The sequence below is a fragment of the Oncorhynchus gorbuscha genome, unplaced genomic scaffold (genome assembly GCF_021184085.1).
Source record: "Oncorhynchus gorbuscha isolate QuinsamMale2020 ecotype Even-year unplaced genomic scaffold, OgorEven_v1.0 Un_scaffold_1744, whole genome shotgun sequence".
In the NCBI taxonomy this organism is placed as follows: Eukaryota; Metazoa; Chordata; class Actinopteri; order Salmoniformes; family Salmonidae; genus Oncorhynchus; species Oncorhynchus gorbuscha.
This window is the reverse complement of record NW_025746434.1, coordinates 30,001-45,000: the sequence shown is the minus strand read 5'-3', so window position 1 is coordinate 45,000 and position 15,000 is coordinate 30,001. Positions and strand designations below refer to the sequence as shown.

Sequence of the window (15,000 nt, the reverse complement as noted above, 5' to 3'; positions counted from 1 at the left end):
TCATCTAACAGAGGAGAGGAGTCATCTAACATCACTCCTACTAGCTGGAGTAGGAACCTGGAGAGAGGAGAGGAGTCATCTAACATCACTCCTACTAGCTGGAGTAGGAACCTGGAGAGAGGAGAGGAGTCATCTAACATCACTCCTACTAGCTGGAGTAGGAACCTGGAGGAACCTGCTGGAGAGGAACCTGGAGAGAGGAGAGGAGTCATCTAACATCACTCCTACTAGCTGGAGTAGGAACCTGGAGAGAGGAGGAGGAGAGGAACCTGTCATCTAACATCACTCCTACTAGCTGGAGTAGGAACCTGGAGAGAGGAGAGGAGTCATCTAACATCACTCCTACTAGCTGGAGTCATCTAACATCACTCCTACTAGCTGGAGTAGGAACCTGCTGAGAGGAACCTGGAGGGAGGAGTCATCTAACATCACTCCTACTAGCTGGAGTAGGAACCTGGAGAGAGGAGAGGAGAGGAGTCATCTAACATCACTCCTACTAGCTGGAGTAGGAACCTGGAGAGAGGAGAGGAGTCATCTAACATCACTCCTACTAGCTGGAGTAGGAACCTGGAGAGAGGAGAGGAGTCATCTAACATCACTCCTACTAGCTGGAGTAGGAACCTGGAGAGAGGAGAGGAGAGGAGTCATCTAACATCACTCCTACTAGCTGGAGTAGGAACCTGGAGAGAGGAGAGGAGTCATCTAACATCACTCCTACTAGCTGGAGTAGGAACCTGGAGAGAGGAGAGGAGTCATCTAACATCACTCCTACTAGCTGGAGTAGGAACCTGGAGAGAGGAGAGGAGTCATCTAACATCACTCCTACTAGCTGGAGCTGGAGAGGAGCTGGAGGAACCTGTCAGCTGAACCTGGAGAGAGGAGAGGAGTCATCTAACATCACTCCTACTAGCTGGAGTAGGAACCTGGAGAGAGGAGAGGAGTCATCTAACATCACTCCTACTAGCTGGAGTAGGAACCTGGAGAGAGGAGGAGAGGAGTCATCTAACATCACTCCTACTAGCTGGAGTAGGAACCTGGAGAGAGGAGAGGAGTCATCTAACATCACTCCTACTAGCTGGAGTAGGAACCTGGAGTAGAGGAGAGGAGTCATCTAACATCACTCCTACTAGCTGGAGTAGGAACCTGGAGAGAGGAGAGGAGTCATCTAACATCACTCCTACTAGCTGGAGTAGGAACCTGGAGGAGAGGAGAGGAGTCATCCCACTTGAGATGGTTTAGGATGAGTTGGACTGCAGAGTGAAGGAAAAGCAGCCAACAAGTCCTCAGCATATGTGGGAACTCCTTCAAGACTGTTGGAAAAGCATTCCAGGTGAAGCTGGTTGAGAGAATGCCAAGAGTGTGCAAAGCTGTCATCAAGGCAAAGGGTGGCTACTTTGAAGAATCTAAAATCTTAAAATATATTTTGATTTGTTTCAAACTTTTTTTTGGTTACTTCATGATTCCATATGTGTTATTTCATAGTTCTGATGTCTTCACTATTATTCTACAATGTAGAAAACAGTAAAAAGAAAAGAAAAACCCTTGAATGAGTAGGTGTGTCCAAACTTTTGACTGGTACTGTATATTTATAAAGTGAGGTTGCCAATTTTTTAAATATTGCGCTCTCTCATATTCCCAAATGATCAAGAGTCAAATTTTACCCCTAAAAGTGTGTACCTGGGGGGAAACCATAATAACCACAGAGCAACCGTGAAGACCTGATCCTGCACTCACCTGGCAAACGTCTCCTCCGGCAGCACCCGCTCTCCGTTGGCCTCCTGGTTGTCGGGGGCGACAGTTGCCGGGGTCGTCATAGGCGGTGGCGGGGGCGACGAGAGGCTGCTGTCGTCGCGGAGACGTCGGATGGTGGGACAGGAGAGGAGGAGAGGAGAGAGGGAGAGCTCGTGGACACGAGAGAGGACTATGTCTTCAGTGGACTGAGAGATGAGGACTCGGAGGACAGCCAAGACACCTGACACCCACAACTGAACTGTGTTGACATTTGCCTGGGGAGGGAGGATAGAGGAAGAGAGGAGGGAGAGAGAGGAGAGGGAGAGGAGAGAGAGAGAGGAGGGAGGGAGAAAGGGAGAGAGGGAGTGGGGAAGATAGAGGAGGAGGAGGGAGGGAGGAGAGAGGAGGGAGGGAGACAGGAGGAGGGAGGGAGAGAGGAGGGAGAGAGAGGAGAGGGAGAGGAGAGAGAGAGACAGGAGGAGGGAGGGAGAGGAGAGAGAGAGAGAGGAGAGAGGAGGAGGGAGGGAGAGAGGAGAGAGGGAGAGAGAGGAGAGAGAGAGAAGAGCGAGGGAGAGGAGAGAGAGGAGAGAGAGGAGGGAGGGAGAGAGGAGGAGGGAGGGAGAGAGAGGAGAGAGAGAGAAGAGCGAGGGAGAGGAGAGAGAGGAGAGAGAGGAGGGAGGGAGACAAGAGGAGGGAGGGAGAGAAAGGAGAGGGAGGAGGGAGGGAGAGAGGAGAGAGGGAGAGAGGAGGAGGGAGAGAGAGGAGAGAGAGGAGAGAGAGAGAAGAGCGAGGGAGTGGGGAAGAGAGAGGAGAGAGAGGAGGGAGGGAGACAGGAGGAGGGAGGGAGAGAGGAGAGAGAGAGGAGGGAGGGAGGAGGGAGGGAGACAGGAGGAGGGAGGGAGAGAGGAGAGAGGAACAGAGGACGAGGGAGAGAGGAGAGAGGAACAGAGGACGAGGGAGGGAGAGAGGAGGGAGAGAGAGGAGAGAGAAGAGCGAGGGAGTGGGGAAGAGAGAGGAGAGAGAGGAGGGAGGGAGACAGGAGGAGGGAGGGAGAGAGAGGAGAGAGAGAGAGGAGGGAGGGAGACAGGAGGAGAGAGAGAGGGAGTGGGGAAGATAGAGGAGGAACAGGGAGGGAGGAGAGAGGAGGGAGGGAGACAGGAGGGAGAGAAGAGAGAGAGAGAGGAGGGAGGGAGACAGGAGGAGGGAGGGAGAGGAGAGAGAGCGAGAGGAGAGAGGGAGAGAGGGAGAGAGGAGGGAGGAGAGAGAGGGAGGGAGAGAGAGAGGGAGAGAGAGAGGAGAGAGGGAGAGTGGGGAAGAGAGGGAGGGAGGGAGTGGGGAAGAGAGAGGAGGGAGGGAGGGGGGAAGAGAGAGGAGGGAGGGAGGGAGAGCGAGGAAGAAGGAGGGAGAGAGAGGGGGGGAGGACGGAGAAAGAGGGGGGGGGGTGAGAGAGCGGGGGAAGGAGGGAGAGAGAGGGGGAAGGAGGGAGAGAGAGGGGGAAGGAGGGAGAGAGAGGGGGGAGGAGGGAGGGAGGGAGGGAGGTAGGGAGGGAGGGAGGTAGGTAGGTAGGTAGGTAGGTAGGTAGGTAGGTAGGTAGGTAGGTAGGTAGGTAGGTAGGTAGGTAGGTAGGTAGGTAGGTAGGTAGGTAGGTAGGTAGGTAGGGAGGGAGGTAGGTAGGTAGGTAGAGAAAGAGTTAGCCTCAGTAAAGACCTGGCAACAATAGAATTATCCAAAAAGCTCACATTCCGTGTCTCACCATGGTAGCAGGTGTAGTGAACATTCCCTTCAGCAGCATATCTACCGGGCGGAGAGAGGAGGGAGCGACCGTCTCAAACAGAGTGTTCAACACTCCCAGAGCCTCAGGGGAGTCCAGGTGCATCTAGGACAGAACACTGTGTTACCATGTGTTACCACTATGACATCACCTAGGACAGAACACTGTGTTACCACTATGACATCACCTAGGACAGAACACTGTGTTACCATGTGTTACCACTATGACATCACCTAGGACAGAACACTGTGTTACCATGTGTTACCACTATGACATCACCTAGGACAGAACACTGTGTTACCATGTGTTACCACTATGACATCACCTAGGACAGAACACTGTGTTACCACTATGACATCACCTAGGACAGAACACTGTGTTACCACTATGACATCACCTAGGACAGAACACTGTGTTACCACTATGACATCACCTAGGACAGAACACTGTGTTACCATGTGTTACCACTATGACATCACCTAGGACAGAACACTGTGTTACCACTATGACATCACCTAGGACAGAACAGAACACTGTGACATCACCTAGGACAGAACATGTGTTATGTGTTACCACTATGACATCACCTAGGACAGAACACTGTGTTACCACTATGACATCACCTAGGACAGAACACTGTGTTACCATGTCACCTAGGACAGTTACCACTATGACATCACCTAGGACAGAACACTGTTACATCACCTAGGACAGAACACTGTGTTACCATGTGTTACCACTATGACATCACCTAGGACAGAACACTGTCGTTACCAAGACAGAGTGTTCAACACTCCCAGAGCCTCAGGGGAGTCCAGGTGCATCTAAGACAGAACACTCAATCAGTAGACACCACCTCAGGTCCTGTGTTGCTATGACACCACCTCAGGTCCTGTGTTGCTATGACACCACCTCAGGTCCTGTGTTACCACCTCAGGTCCTGTGTTGCTATGACACCACCTCAGGTCCTGTGTTACCACCTCAGGTCCTGTGTTGCTATGACACCACCTCAGGTCCTGTGTTGCTATGACACCACCTCAGGTCCTGTGTTACTACCTCAGGTCCTGTGTTGCTATGACACCACCTCAGGTCCTGTGTTGCTATGACACCACCTCAGGTCCTGTGTTGCTATGACACCACCTCAGGTCCTGTGTTGCTATGACACCACCTCAGGTCCTGTGTTGCTATGACACCACCTCAGGTCCTGTGTTGCTACCACTGACACCACCTCAGGTCCTGTGTTGCTCTGGCCCCCACCTCATGGTGGACAAACTCACCTCAGGTCCTGTGTTTTAAGGAATACTTAGGATGACACCACCTCCCCTGTGTTGCTATGACACCACCTAGGTCCTGTGTTGCTATGACACCACCTCAGGTCCTGTGTTGCTATGACACCACCTCAGGTCCTGTGTTGCTATGACACCACCTCAGGTCCTGTGTTGCTATGACACCACCTCAGGTCCTGTGTTGCTATGACACCACCTCACCACCTCAGGTCCTGTGTTGCTATGACACCACCTCAGGTCCTGTGTTGCTATGACACCACCTCAGGTCCTGTGTTGCTATGACACCACCTCAGGTCCTGTGTTGCTATGACACCACCTCAGGTCCTGTGTTGCTATGACACCAGGTCCTCAGGTCCTGTGTTACTATGACACCACCTGTGTTACTGTGTTACTATGTACTCAGGTACCTCCTCAGGCTCTGATCAGGCCCTACACCCAAATAAGGGCACTGTGTTCATCCACCTCTGGCCTGTGTTGTCTCCCTACCACTGAGGAAGTACAGTTCCCGCTCAGCCCAGTCAAAACTGTTCGCTGCTCTGGCCCCCTCAATGGTGGAACAAACTCCCTCCTGTGTTGCCAGGACAGCACCTCAGGTCCTGTGTCAATCACCACCTTCCTGTGACACCTGAAACCCCACCTGTTTAAGGAATACTTAGGATGTGGATAAGTAATCCCCTCACCCCACCCCTAAGTTTTAGATGCACTATTGTAAAGTGGCTGTTCCACTGGATGTCATAAGGTGAATGCACCAATTTGTAAGTCGCTCTGGATAAGAGCGTCTGCTAAATGACTTAAATGTAAATGTAAAACTATGACACCACCTCAGGTCCTGTGTTGCTATGACACCACCTCAGGTCCTGTGTTGCTATGACACCACCTCAGGTCCTGTGTTGCTATGACACCACCTCAGGTCCTGTGTTGCTATGACACCACCTCACCTAGGTCCTGTGTTGCTCAGGTCCTGTGTTGCTATGACACCACCTCAGGTCCTGTGTTGCTATGACACCACCTCAGGTCCTGTGTTGCTATGACACCACCTCAGGTCCTGTGTTGCTATGACACCACCTCAGGTCCTGTGTTGCTATGACACCACCTCAGGTCCTGTGTTGCTATGACACCACCTCAGGTCCTGTGTTGCTATGACACCACCTCAGGTCCTGTGTTGCTATGACACCACCTCAGGTCCTGTGTTGCTATGACACCACCTCAGGTCCTGTGTTGCTATGACACCACCTCAGGTCCTGTGTTGCTATGACACCACCTCAGGTCCTGTGTTGCTATGACACCACCTCAGGTCCTGTGTTGCTATGACACCACCTCAGGTCCTGTGTTGCTATGACACCACCTCAGGTCCTGTGTTGCTATGACACCACCTCAGGTCCTGTGTTGCTATGACACCACCTCAGGTCCTGTGTTACTATGACACCACCTCAGGTCCTGTGTTGCTATGACACCACCTCAGGTCCTGTGTTACTATGACACCACCTCAGGTCCTGTGTTGCTATGACACCACCTCAGGTCCTGTGTTAGGAACAGGCAGTACAAGAATAACTTTAAATGCATTTTCAAGCTCTCTTTCTCTCTCACTGTGGTCGTACCTGTTGTTTTCCTATCATGGGCAGTATGATGTCAGCAATCTGTCTGGACAGTCTCTTCCACTTGTCCTCGTTCTCCTTGTGACACTGCTGGAGGACCAGGATGAACATCTCCAGCACCTAAAAATAGACACACAGAGGTCAAAGGTCACACAGGTGAAAATGTTATAATGGTTGTAATGGTTCAAATATTTAATGGTTCCAAAGTACCAAGATTCCAAAGTACAAAGGTTCCAAAGTACAAAGGTTCCAAAGTACAAAGGTTCCAAAGTACAAAGGTTCCAAAGTACAAAGGTTCCAAAGTACCAAAATTCCAAAGCACAAAGGTTCCAAAGTACAAAGGTTCCAAAGCACAAAGGTTCCAAAGTACAAAGGTGCCAAAGTACAAAGGTGCCAAAGTACAAAGGTTCCAAAGGTTCCATGGTTCCAAAGTACAAAGGTTCCAAAGTACAAAGTTTTCATGGTTCCAAAAGTACCACGGTGTCATGGTTCCAGAGGGTGTTTACCTGGTGGTACTGTATGAGTCTCAGCAGCATGGAGACCACCACCTCTTTCTGGGTGTCCAGCTCCTTCCCAGCATCCGCCTTGTTGGAGCCTCTCAGAACAAACAGGTCATGGACTATAGGCTGCAGGGCTGGGATGGCTGTATGGGGAGACAGACCCAGTCAGACGAGGAGGACAAAGACCCAGTCAGACAAGATGGAGGACAAAGACCCAGTCAGACAAGGAGGAGACAGACCCAGTCAGACAAGATGATGGGGGAGACAGACCCAGTCAGACAAGATGATGGAGGAGACAGACCCAGTCAGACAAGATGGAGGAGACAGACCCAGTCAAACAAGAAGATGGAGGAGAAAGACCCAGTCAGACGAGGAGAAAGACCCAGTCAGACAAGAAGATGGAGGAGACAGACCCAGTCAGACAAGAAGATGGAGGAGAAAGACCCAGTCAGACAAGGAGATGGAGGAGACAGACAAAGTCAGACAAGAAGATGGAGGAGACAGACAAAGTCAGACAAGAAGATGGAGGAGAAAGACCCAGTCAGACAAGGAGACGGAGGAGACAGACAAAGTCAGACAAGAAGATGGAGGAGAAAGACCCAGTCAGACAAGGAGACGGAGGAGACAGACCCAGTCAGACAAGAAGATGGAGGAGAAAGACCCAGTCAGACAAGGAGACGGAGGAGACAGACCCAGTCAGACAAGGAGATGGAGGAGACAGACCCAGTCAGACAAGGAGATGGAGGAGAAAGACCCAGTCAGACAAGGAGACGGAGGAGACAGACCCAGTCAGACAAGGAGATGGAGGAGAAAGACCCAGTCAGACAAGAAGATGGAGGAGAAAGACCCAGTCAGACAAGGAGACGGAGGAGACAGACCCAGTCAGACAAGGAGATGGAGGAGAAAGACCCAGTCAGACAAGGAGACGGAGGAGACAGACCCAGGACAAGGAGATGGAGAAAGACCCAGTCAGACAAGGAGACGGAGGAGACAGACAGTGGAGACAGTCAGACAAGAGACGGAGGAGACAGACCCAGTCAGACAAGGGAGATGGAGACAAGGAGATGGAGGAGACAGACCCAGTCAGACAAGGAGATGGAGGAGAAAGACCCAGTCAGACAAGGAGATGGAGGAGAAAGACCCAGTCAGACAAGAAGATGGAGGAGAAAGACCCAGTCAGACAAGATGGAGGAGAAAGACCCAGTCAGACAAGATGGAGGAGAAAGACCCAGTCAGACAAGATGGAGGAGACAGACCCAGTCAGACAAGAAGACAGACCCAGTCAGACAAGAAGATGGAGGAGAAAGACCCAGTCAGACAAGAAGATGGAGGAGAAAGACCCAGTCAGACAAGAAGATGGAGGAGAAAGACCCAGTCAGACAAGAAGATGGAGGAGAAAGACCCAGTCAGACAAGAAGATGGAGGAGAAAGACCCAGTCAGACAAGGAGATGGAGGAGACAGACCCAGTCAGACAAGAAGATGGAGGACAAAGAGGAGAAGATGGAGAAGTCAGACAAGATGGAGGAGAAAGACCCAGTCAGACAAGAAGATGGAGGAGAAAGACCCAGTCAGACAAGAAGATGGAGGAGAAAGACCCAGTCAGACAAGAAGATGGAGGAGAAAGACCCAGTCAGACAAGAAGATGGAGGAGACAGACCCAGTCAGACAAGATGGAGGAGAAAGACCAATATCCTCATCAACCACCAGTGAGTCCTGGAACCAATATTATTCAGTAACACAACATGGGCATGTGGTCAGTGTATCAGCTCTGTGTGTGTTCCTACCATGTGGTCAGGCTCTGTGTGTGTTCCTACCATGTGGTCAGTGTATCAGCTCTGTGTGTGTTCCTACCATGTGGTCAGTGTATCAGCTCTGTGTGTGTTCCTACCATGTGTGACAGCTTTCCTCCCACTAGCCATGATGCCGTCACAGAGTTGAATGATCTTCGGGATGCTGATGATCTGTTTGGAGTGGTAACGCTCGTACGACAACAGAACCAGGAAGAAGAATATGTTGGGGACGATCGCCTCCGAATCTCTTGAGAGACAGAGTCAGGGAGAGAGAGAAAGAAAAAGACAGAGAGACAGAGAGAGACACAACGAGAGAGAGAGACAAGGAAAGAGAGAGAGAGAGACAACGAAAGAGAGAGAGACAACGAAAGAGAGAGAGAGAGACAACGAAAGAGAGAGAGAGAGACAACAGAAAGAGAGAGAGAGAGACAACGAAAGAGAGAGAGAGAGACAAAGAAAGAGAGAGAGAAACAATGAAATAGAGAGAGACAAAGAAAGAGAGACAATGAAAGAGAGAGACAATGAAAAAGAGAGCGAGAGACAAAGAAAGAGAGAGAGAGACAATGAAAGAGAGAGACAATGAAAGAGAGAGACAATGAAAGAGAGAGACAATGAAAGAGAGAGACAATGAAAGAGAGACAATGAAAGAGAGAGACAATGAAAGAGAGACAAAGAGAGAGACAATGAAAGAGAGACAAAGAAAGAGAGAGACAATGAAAGAGAGACAGAGAGAGAGAGAGAGAGAGAGACAAAGAAAGTGAGAGAGACAAAGAAAGAGAGAGAGACAATGAAAGAGAGACAAAGAAAGAGAGAGACAATGAAAGAGAGAGAGAGAGACAAAGAAAGAGAGAGCGAGAGACAAAGAAAGAGAGAGAGAAACAATGAAATAGAGAGAGAAACAATGAAAGAGAGAGACAATGAAAGAGAGAGACAATGAAAGAGAGAGACAATGAAAGAGAGAGACAATGAAAGAGAGAGACAATGAAAGAGAGACAGAGAGAGAGACAAAGAGAGAGAGACAAAGAAAGAGAGACAGAGAGAGAGACAAAGAAAGAGAGAGAGAGACAAAGAAAGAGAGACAGAGAGAGAGACAAAGAAAGAGAGAGACAAAGAAAGAGAGACAGAGAGAGAGACAAAGAAAGTGAGAGAGACAATGAAAGAGAGACAGAGAGAGAGACAAAGAGAGAGAGAGAGACAAAGAAAGAGAGAGAGAGACAAAGAAAGAGAGAGACAATGAAATAGAGAGAGAGAATGAAATAGAGAGACAATGAAAGAGAGAGAGAATGAAATAGAGAGAGAGAATGAAATAGAGAGAGAGAATGAAATAGAGAGAGAGACAAAGAAAGTGAGAGAGAGACAAAGAAAGAGAGAGACAGACAATGAAAGAGAGAGACAATGAAAGAGAGAGAGACAATGAAATAGAGAGAGACAATGAAATAGAGAGAAAGAATGAAAGAGAGAGAGACAATGAAAGTGAGAGAGAGACAAAGAAAGAGAGAGAGAGACAAAGAAAGAGAGAGAGAGACAAAGAAAGAGAGAGAGAGACAATGAAAGAGAGAGACAATGAAATAGAGAGAGACAAAGAAAGAGAGAGACAATGAAAGAGAGAGAGAGACAAAGAAAGAGAGAGAGAGAGACAAAGAAAGAGAGACAATGAAATAGAGAGAGAGACAATGAAAGAGAGAGAGAGAGACAATGAAAGAGAGAGAGAGAGACAAAGAAAGAGAGAGAGAGAGACAAAGAAAGAGAGAGAGAGAGACAAAGAAAGAGAGAGAATGAGACAAAGAAAGAGAGAGAGACAAAGAAAGAGAGAGAGAGAGAGACAAAGAAAGAGAAACAATGAAAGAGAGAGAGAGAGAGAGAGAGAGAAAAAAAAACCTAGAGAACATCAGACAACATGCTCAATCTAAAGTGTAGAAATCAGACAAGCCATTTTTTGGGGGTCTTGGTCAAAAGGTGATGAAGGTCTTACCTGAACTGTCCCACCTCAATGTACTCAAACTGCTTCAGTACAAAACCTATGAACACCTGGAACAGAGAGAGACGAGGTTACAACCCACACAACCTATGAACACCTGGAACAGAGAGACGAGGTTACAAACCACAACACCTGGATCAGAGAGACGAGGTTACAACCACACAACCTATGAACACCTGGAACAGAGAGACGAGGTTACAACCACACAACCTATGAACACCTGGAACAGAGAGACGAGGTTACAACCACACAACCTATGAACACCTGGAACAGAGAGACGAGGTTACAACCACACAACCTATGAACACCTGGAACAGAGAGACGAGGTTACAACCACACAACCTATGAACACCAGAGAGACGGAACAGAGAGACGAGGTTACAACCACACAACCTATGAACACCTGGAACAGAGAGACGAGGTTACAACCACACAACCTATGAACACCTGGAACAGAGAGACGAGGTTACAACCACACAACCTATGAACACCTGGAACAGAGAGACGAGGTTACAACCACACAACCTATGAACACCTGGAACAGAGAGACGAGGTTACAACCACACAACCTATGAACACCTGGAACAGAGAGACGAGGTTACAACCACACAACCTATGAACACCTGGAACAGAGAGACGAGGTTACAACCACACAACCTATGAACACCTGGAACAGAGAGACGAGGTTACAACCACACAACCTATGAACAGAGAGACGAGGTTACAACCACACAACCTATGAACACCTGGAACAGAGAGACGAGGTTACAACCACACAACCTATGAACACCTGGAACAGAGAGACGAGGTTACAACCACACAACCTATGAACAGAGAGACGAGGTTACAACCACACAACCACACAACCTATGGACACCTGGAACAGAGAGACGAGGTTACAACCACACAACCTATGAACACCTGGAACAGAGAGACGAGGTTACAACCACACAACCTATGGACACCTGGAACAGAGAGACAAGGTTACAACCACACAACCTATGAACACCTGGAACAGAGAGACGAGGTTACAACCACACAACCTATGAACACCTGGAACAGAGAGACGAGGTTACAACCACACCGCCTGGAACAGAGAGACGAGGTTACAACCACACCACCTGGAACAGAGAGACGAGGTTACAACCACACAACCTATGGACACCTGGAACAGAGAGACGAGGTTACAACCACACAACCTATGGACACCTGGAACAGAGAGACGAGGTTACAACCACACAACCTATGGACACCTGGAACAGAGAGACGAGGTTACAAACCACAACACCTGGAACAGAGAGACGAGGTTACAACCACAACACCTGGAACAGAGAGACGAGGTTACAACCACAACACCTGGAACAGAGAGACGAGGTTACAACCACAACACCTGGAACAGAGAGACGAGGTTACAACCACACAACCTATGGACACCTGGAACAGAGAGACGAGGTTACAACCACACAACCTATGGACACCTGGAACAGAGAGACGAGGTTACAAACCACAACACCTGGAACAGAGAGACGAGGTTACAAACCACAACACCTGGAACAGAGAGACGAGGTTACAACCACACAACCTATGGACACCTGGAACAGAGAGACGAGGTTACAAACCACAACACCTGGAACAGAGAGACGAGGTTACAACCACACAACCTATGAACACCTGGAACAGAGAGACGAGGTTACAACCACACAACCTATGGACACCTGGAACAGAGACGAGGTTACAAACCACACAACCTGGAACAGAGAGACGAGGTTACAAACCACACAACCTATGGACACCTGGAACAGAGAGACGAGGTTACAAACCACACAACCTATGGACACCTGGAACAGAGAGACGAGGTTACAACCACACCGCCTGCGTCTTGTGTGTCTATAAGGCAGCGTTCACAGGCAGAACAATTCTGATCTTTCCTTCCCACTAATTGGTGGAAATCTTAAACACATCCGATCTGTTTCATAGCTAATCTGATTGGTCAAAGGACCAATTAGTGAAAAGAATAGATCACAATTGGTCTGCCTGTGTAAACGCTCTGTGTGTGTGTGTGTGTATTCTAACCTGGTCTGAGTCCAGCAGACAGTAGTTGACTCGTAGCTGTACCAGCTGCGCCAGCAGGTCTAGGACCTGTCTCTGCAGCGCTACAGAGGTGGAGGTGGTGTACAGTTTCAGAGCCTTGATCACCAGAGGTTCAAACAGACGAATGTGGTTGTGGATCGCATTCTGGAAGACAATCGATCAATATATTGATTAAGTCAGTCAATCAATCAATCAAATTTTTTTTTAGTTACAACCAGACGGCTGTGGATCACATTCTGCAAAACAATCAATCAATCAATCAATGTATTCGTAGAGTCACCCTGAGTCATCTAACCACTCAGAGTCACCATGAGTTATCTAACCGCTCAGAGTCACCATGAGTTATCTAACCACTCAGAGTCACCATGAGTTATCTAACCACTCAGAGTCACCATGAGTTATCTAACCACTCAGTCACCATGAGTTATCTAATCGCTCGTAGAGTCAGTGAGTTATCTAACCACTCAGAGTCACCATGAGTTATCTAACCGCTCAGTCACCACGAGTTATCTAACCACTCAGAGTCACCATGAGTTATCTAACCACTCAGAGTCACCATGAGTTATCTAACCACTCAGAGTCACCATGAGTTATCTAACCACTCAGTCAGAGTCACCATGAGTTATCTAACCACTCAGAGTCACCATGAGTTATCTAACCACTCAGTCACCATGAGTTATCTAACCACTCAGAGTCACCATGAGTTATCTAACCACTCAGAGTCACCATGACCATGAGTTATCTAACCACTCAGAGTCACCATGAGTTATCTAACCACTCAGTCACCATGAGTTATCTAACCACTCAGAGTCACCATGAGTTATCTAACCACTCAGAGTCACCATGAGTTATCTAACCACTCAGAGTCACCATGAGTTATCTAACCACTCAGTCACCATGAGTTATCTAACCACTCAGTCACCATGAGTTATCTAACCACTCAGTCACCATGAGTTATCTAACCACTCAGAGTCACCATGAGTTATCTAACCACTCAGAGTCACCATGAGTTATCTAACCACTCAGAGTCACCATGAGTTATCTAACCACTCAGTCACCATGAGTTATCTAACCACTCAGAGTCACCATGAGTTATCTAACCACTGAGTCACCATGAGTTATCTAACCGCTGAGTCACCATGAGTTATCTAACCACTGTGTGTGTGTCACCATGTGTGTCACCATGAGTTATCTAACCACTGTGTCACCATGAGTTATCTAACCACTTGGTCACCATGGTTATCTAACCATCTCAGCTGTTGGATCTAACCACTTCACCATTAGTTATCAAACCACCTGATGGGGACAGATTATCTAACCACTCAGACCATGAGTTATATAACCCTGGTCACCATGAGTTATCTAACCACTGGTGTGTGTGTATATAACCCTGGTGTGTGTGTATATATATAACCCTGGTGTGTGTGTGTGTGTGTGTGTGTATATATAACCCTGGTGTGTGTGTATATATATTACCCTGGTGTGTGTGTATATATATTACCCTGGTGTGTGTGTATACAACCCTGGTGTGTGTGTATATAACCCTGGTGTGTGTGTGTGTATATAACCCTGGTGTGTGTGTGTGTGTGTATATAACCCTGGTGTGTGTGTGTGTATATAACCCTGGTGTGTGTGTGTGTGTGTATATAACCCTGGTGTGTGTGTATATATATAACCCTGGTGTGTGTGTATACAACCCTGGTGTGTGTGTGTGTATATAACCCTGGTGTGTGTGTGTGTGCGTATATAACCCTGGTGTGTGTGTATATAACCCTGGTGTGTGTGTATATAACCCTGGTGTGTGTGTATATAACCCTGGTGTGTGTGTATATAACCCTGGTGTGTGTGTGTGTATATAACCCTGGTGTGTGTGTGTGTGTGTGTGTGTGTATATAACCCTGGTGTGTGTGTGTGTGTGTGTATATAACCCTGGTGTGTGTGTGTGTGTGCGTATATAACCCTGGTGTGTGTGTATATAACCCTGGTGTGTGTGTATATAACCCTGGTGTGTGTGTATATAACCCTGGTGTGTGTGTGTGTGTGTGTGTATATAACCCTGGTGTGTGTGTGTGTGTGTATAACCCTGGTGTGTGTGTGTGTGTGTGTGTGTGTATATAACCCTGGTGTGTGTGTGTGTGTGTGTATGTAACCCTGGTGTGTGTGTGTGTGTGTGTGTGTGTATGTAACCCTGGTGTGTGTGTGTGTGTGTGTGTGTGTGTGTGTGTGTGTGTGTGTGTGTGTGTGTGTGTGTGTGTGT

At 48.4% G+C, this 15,000-nt stretch overlaps 1 protein-coding gene across 1 annotated transcript in view; it reads right to left on the bottom strand.

The window, feature by feature from the left end:
* Positions 1–15,000, bottom strand: part of htt (huntingtin) — a gene marked incomplete at its 5' end in the record, with an annotated part of 84,324 nt that overhangs the window by 43,558 nt on the left and 25,766 nt on the right. Inside the window, 7 exons of the mRNA XM_046338130.1 lie at positions 1,735–2,006; positions 3,485–3,607; positions 6,387–6,503; positions 6,890–7,026; positions 8,773–8,921; positions 10,647–10,702; positions 12,726–12,899. Of these exons, the coding sequence (XP_046194086.1) occupies positions 1,735–2,006; positions 3,485–3,607; positions 6,387–6,503; positions 6,890–7,026; positions 8,773–8,921; positions 10,647–10,702; positions 12,726–12,899 (1,028 nt within the window). The remainder of the gene's footprint in view (positions 1–1,734; positions 2,007–3,484; positions 3,608–6,386; positions 6,504–6,889; positions 7,027–8,772; positions 8,922–10,646; positions 10,703–12,725; positions 12,900–15,000) is intronic.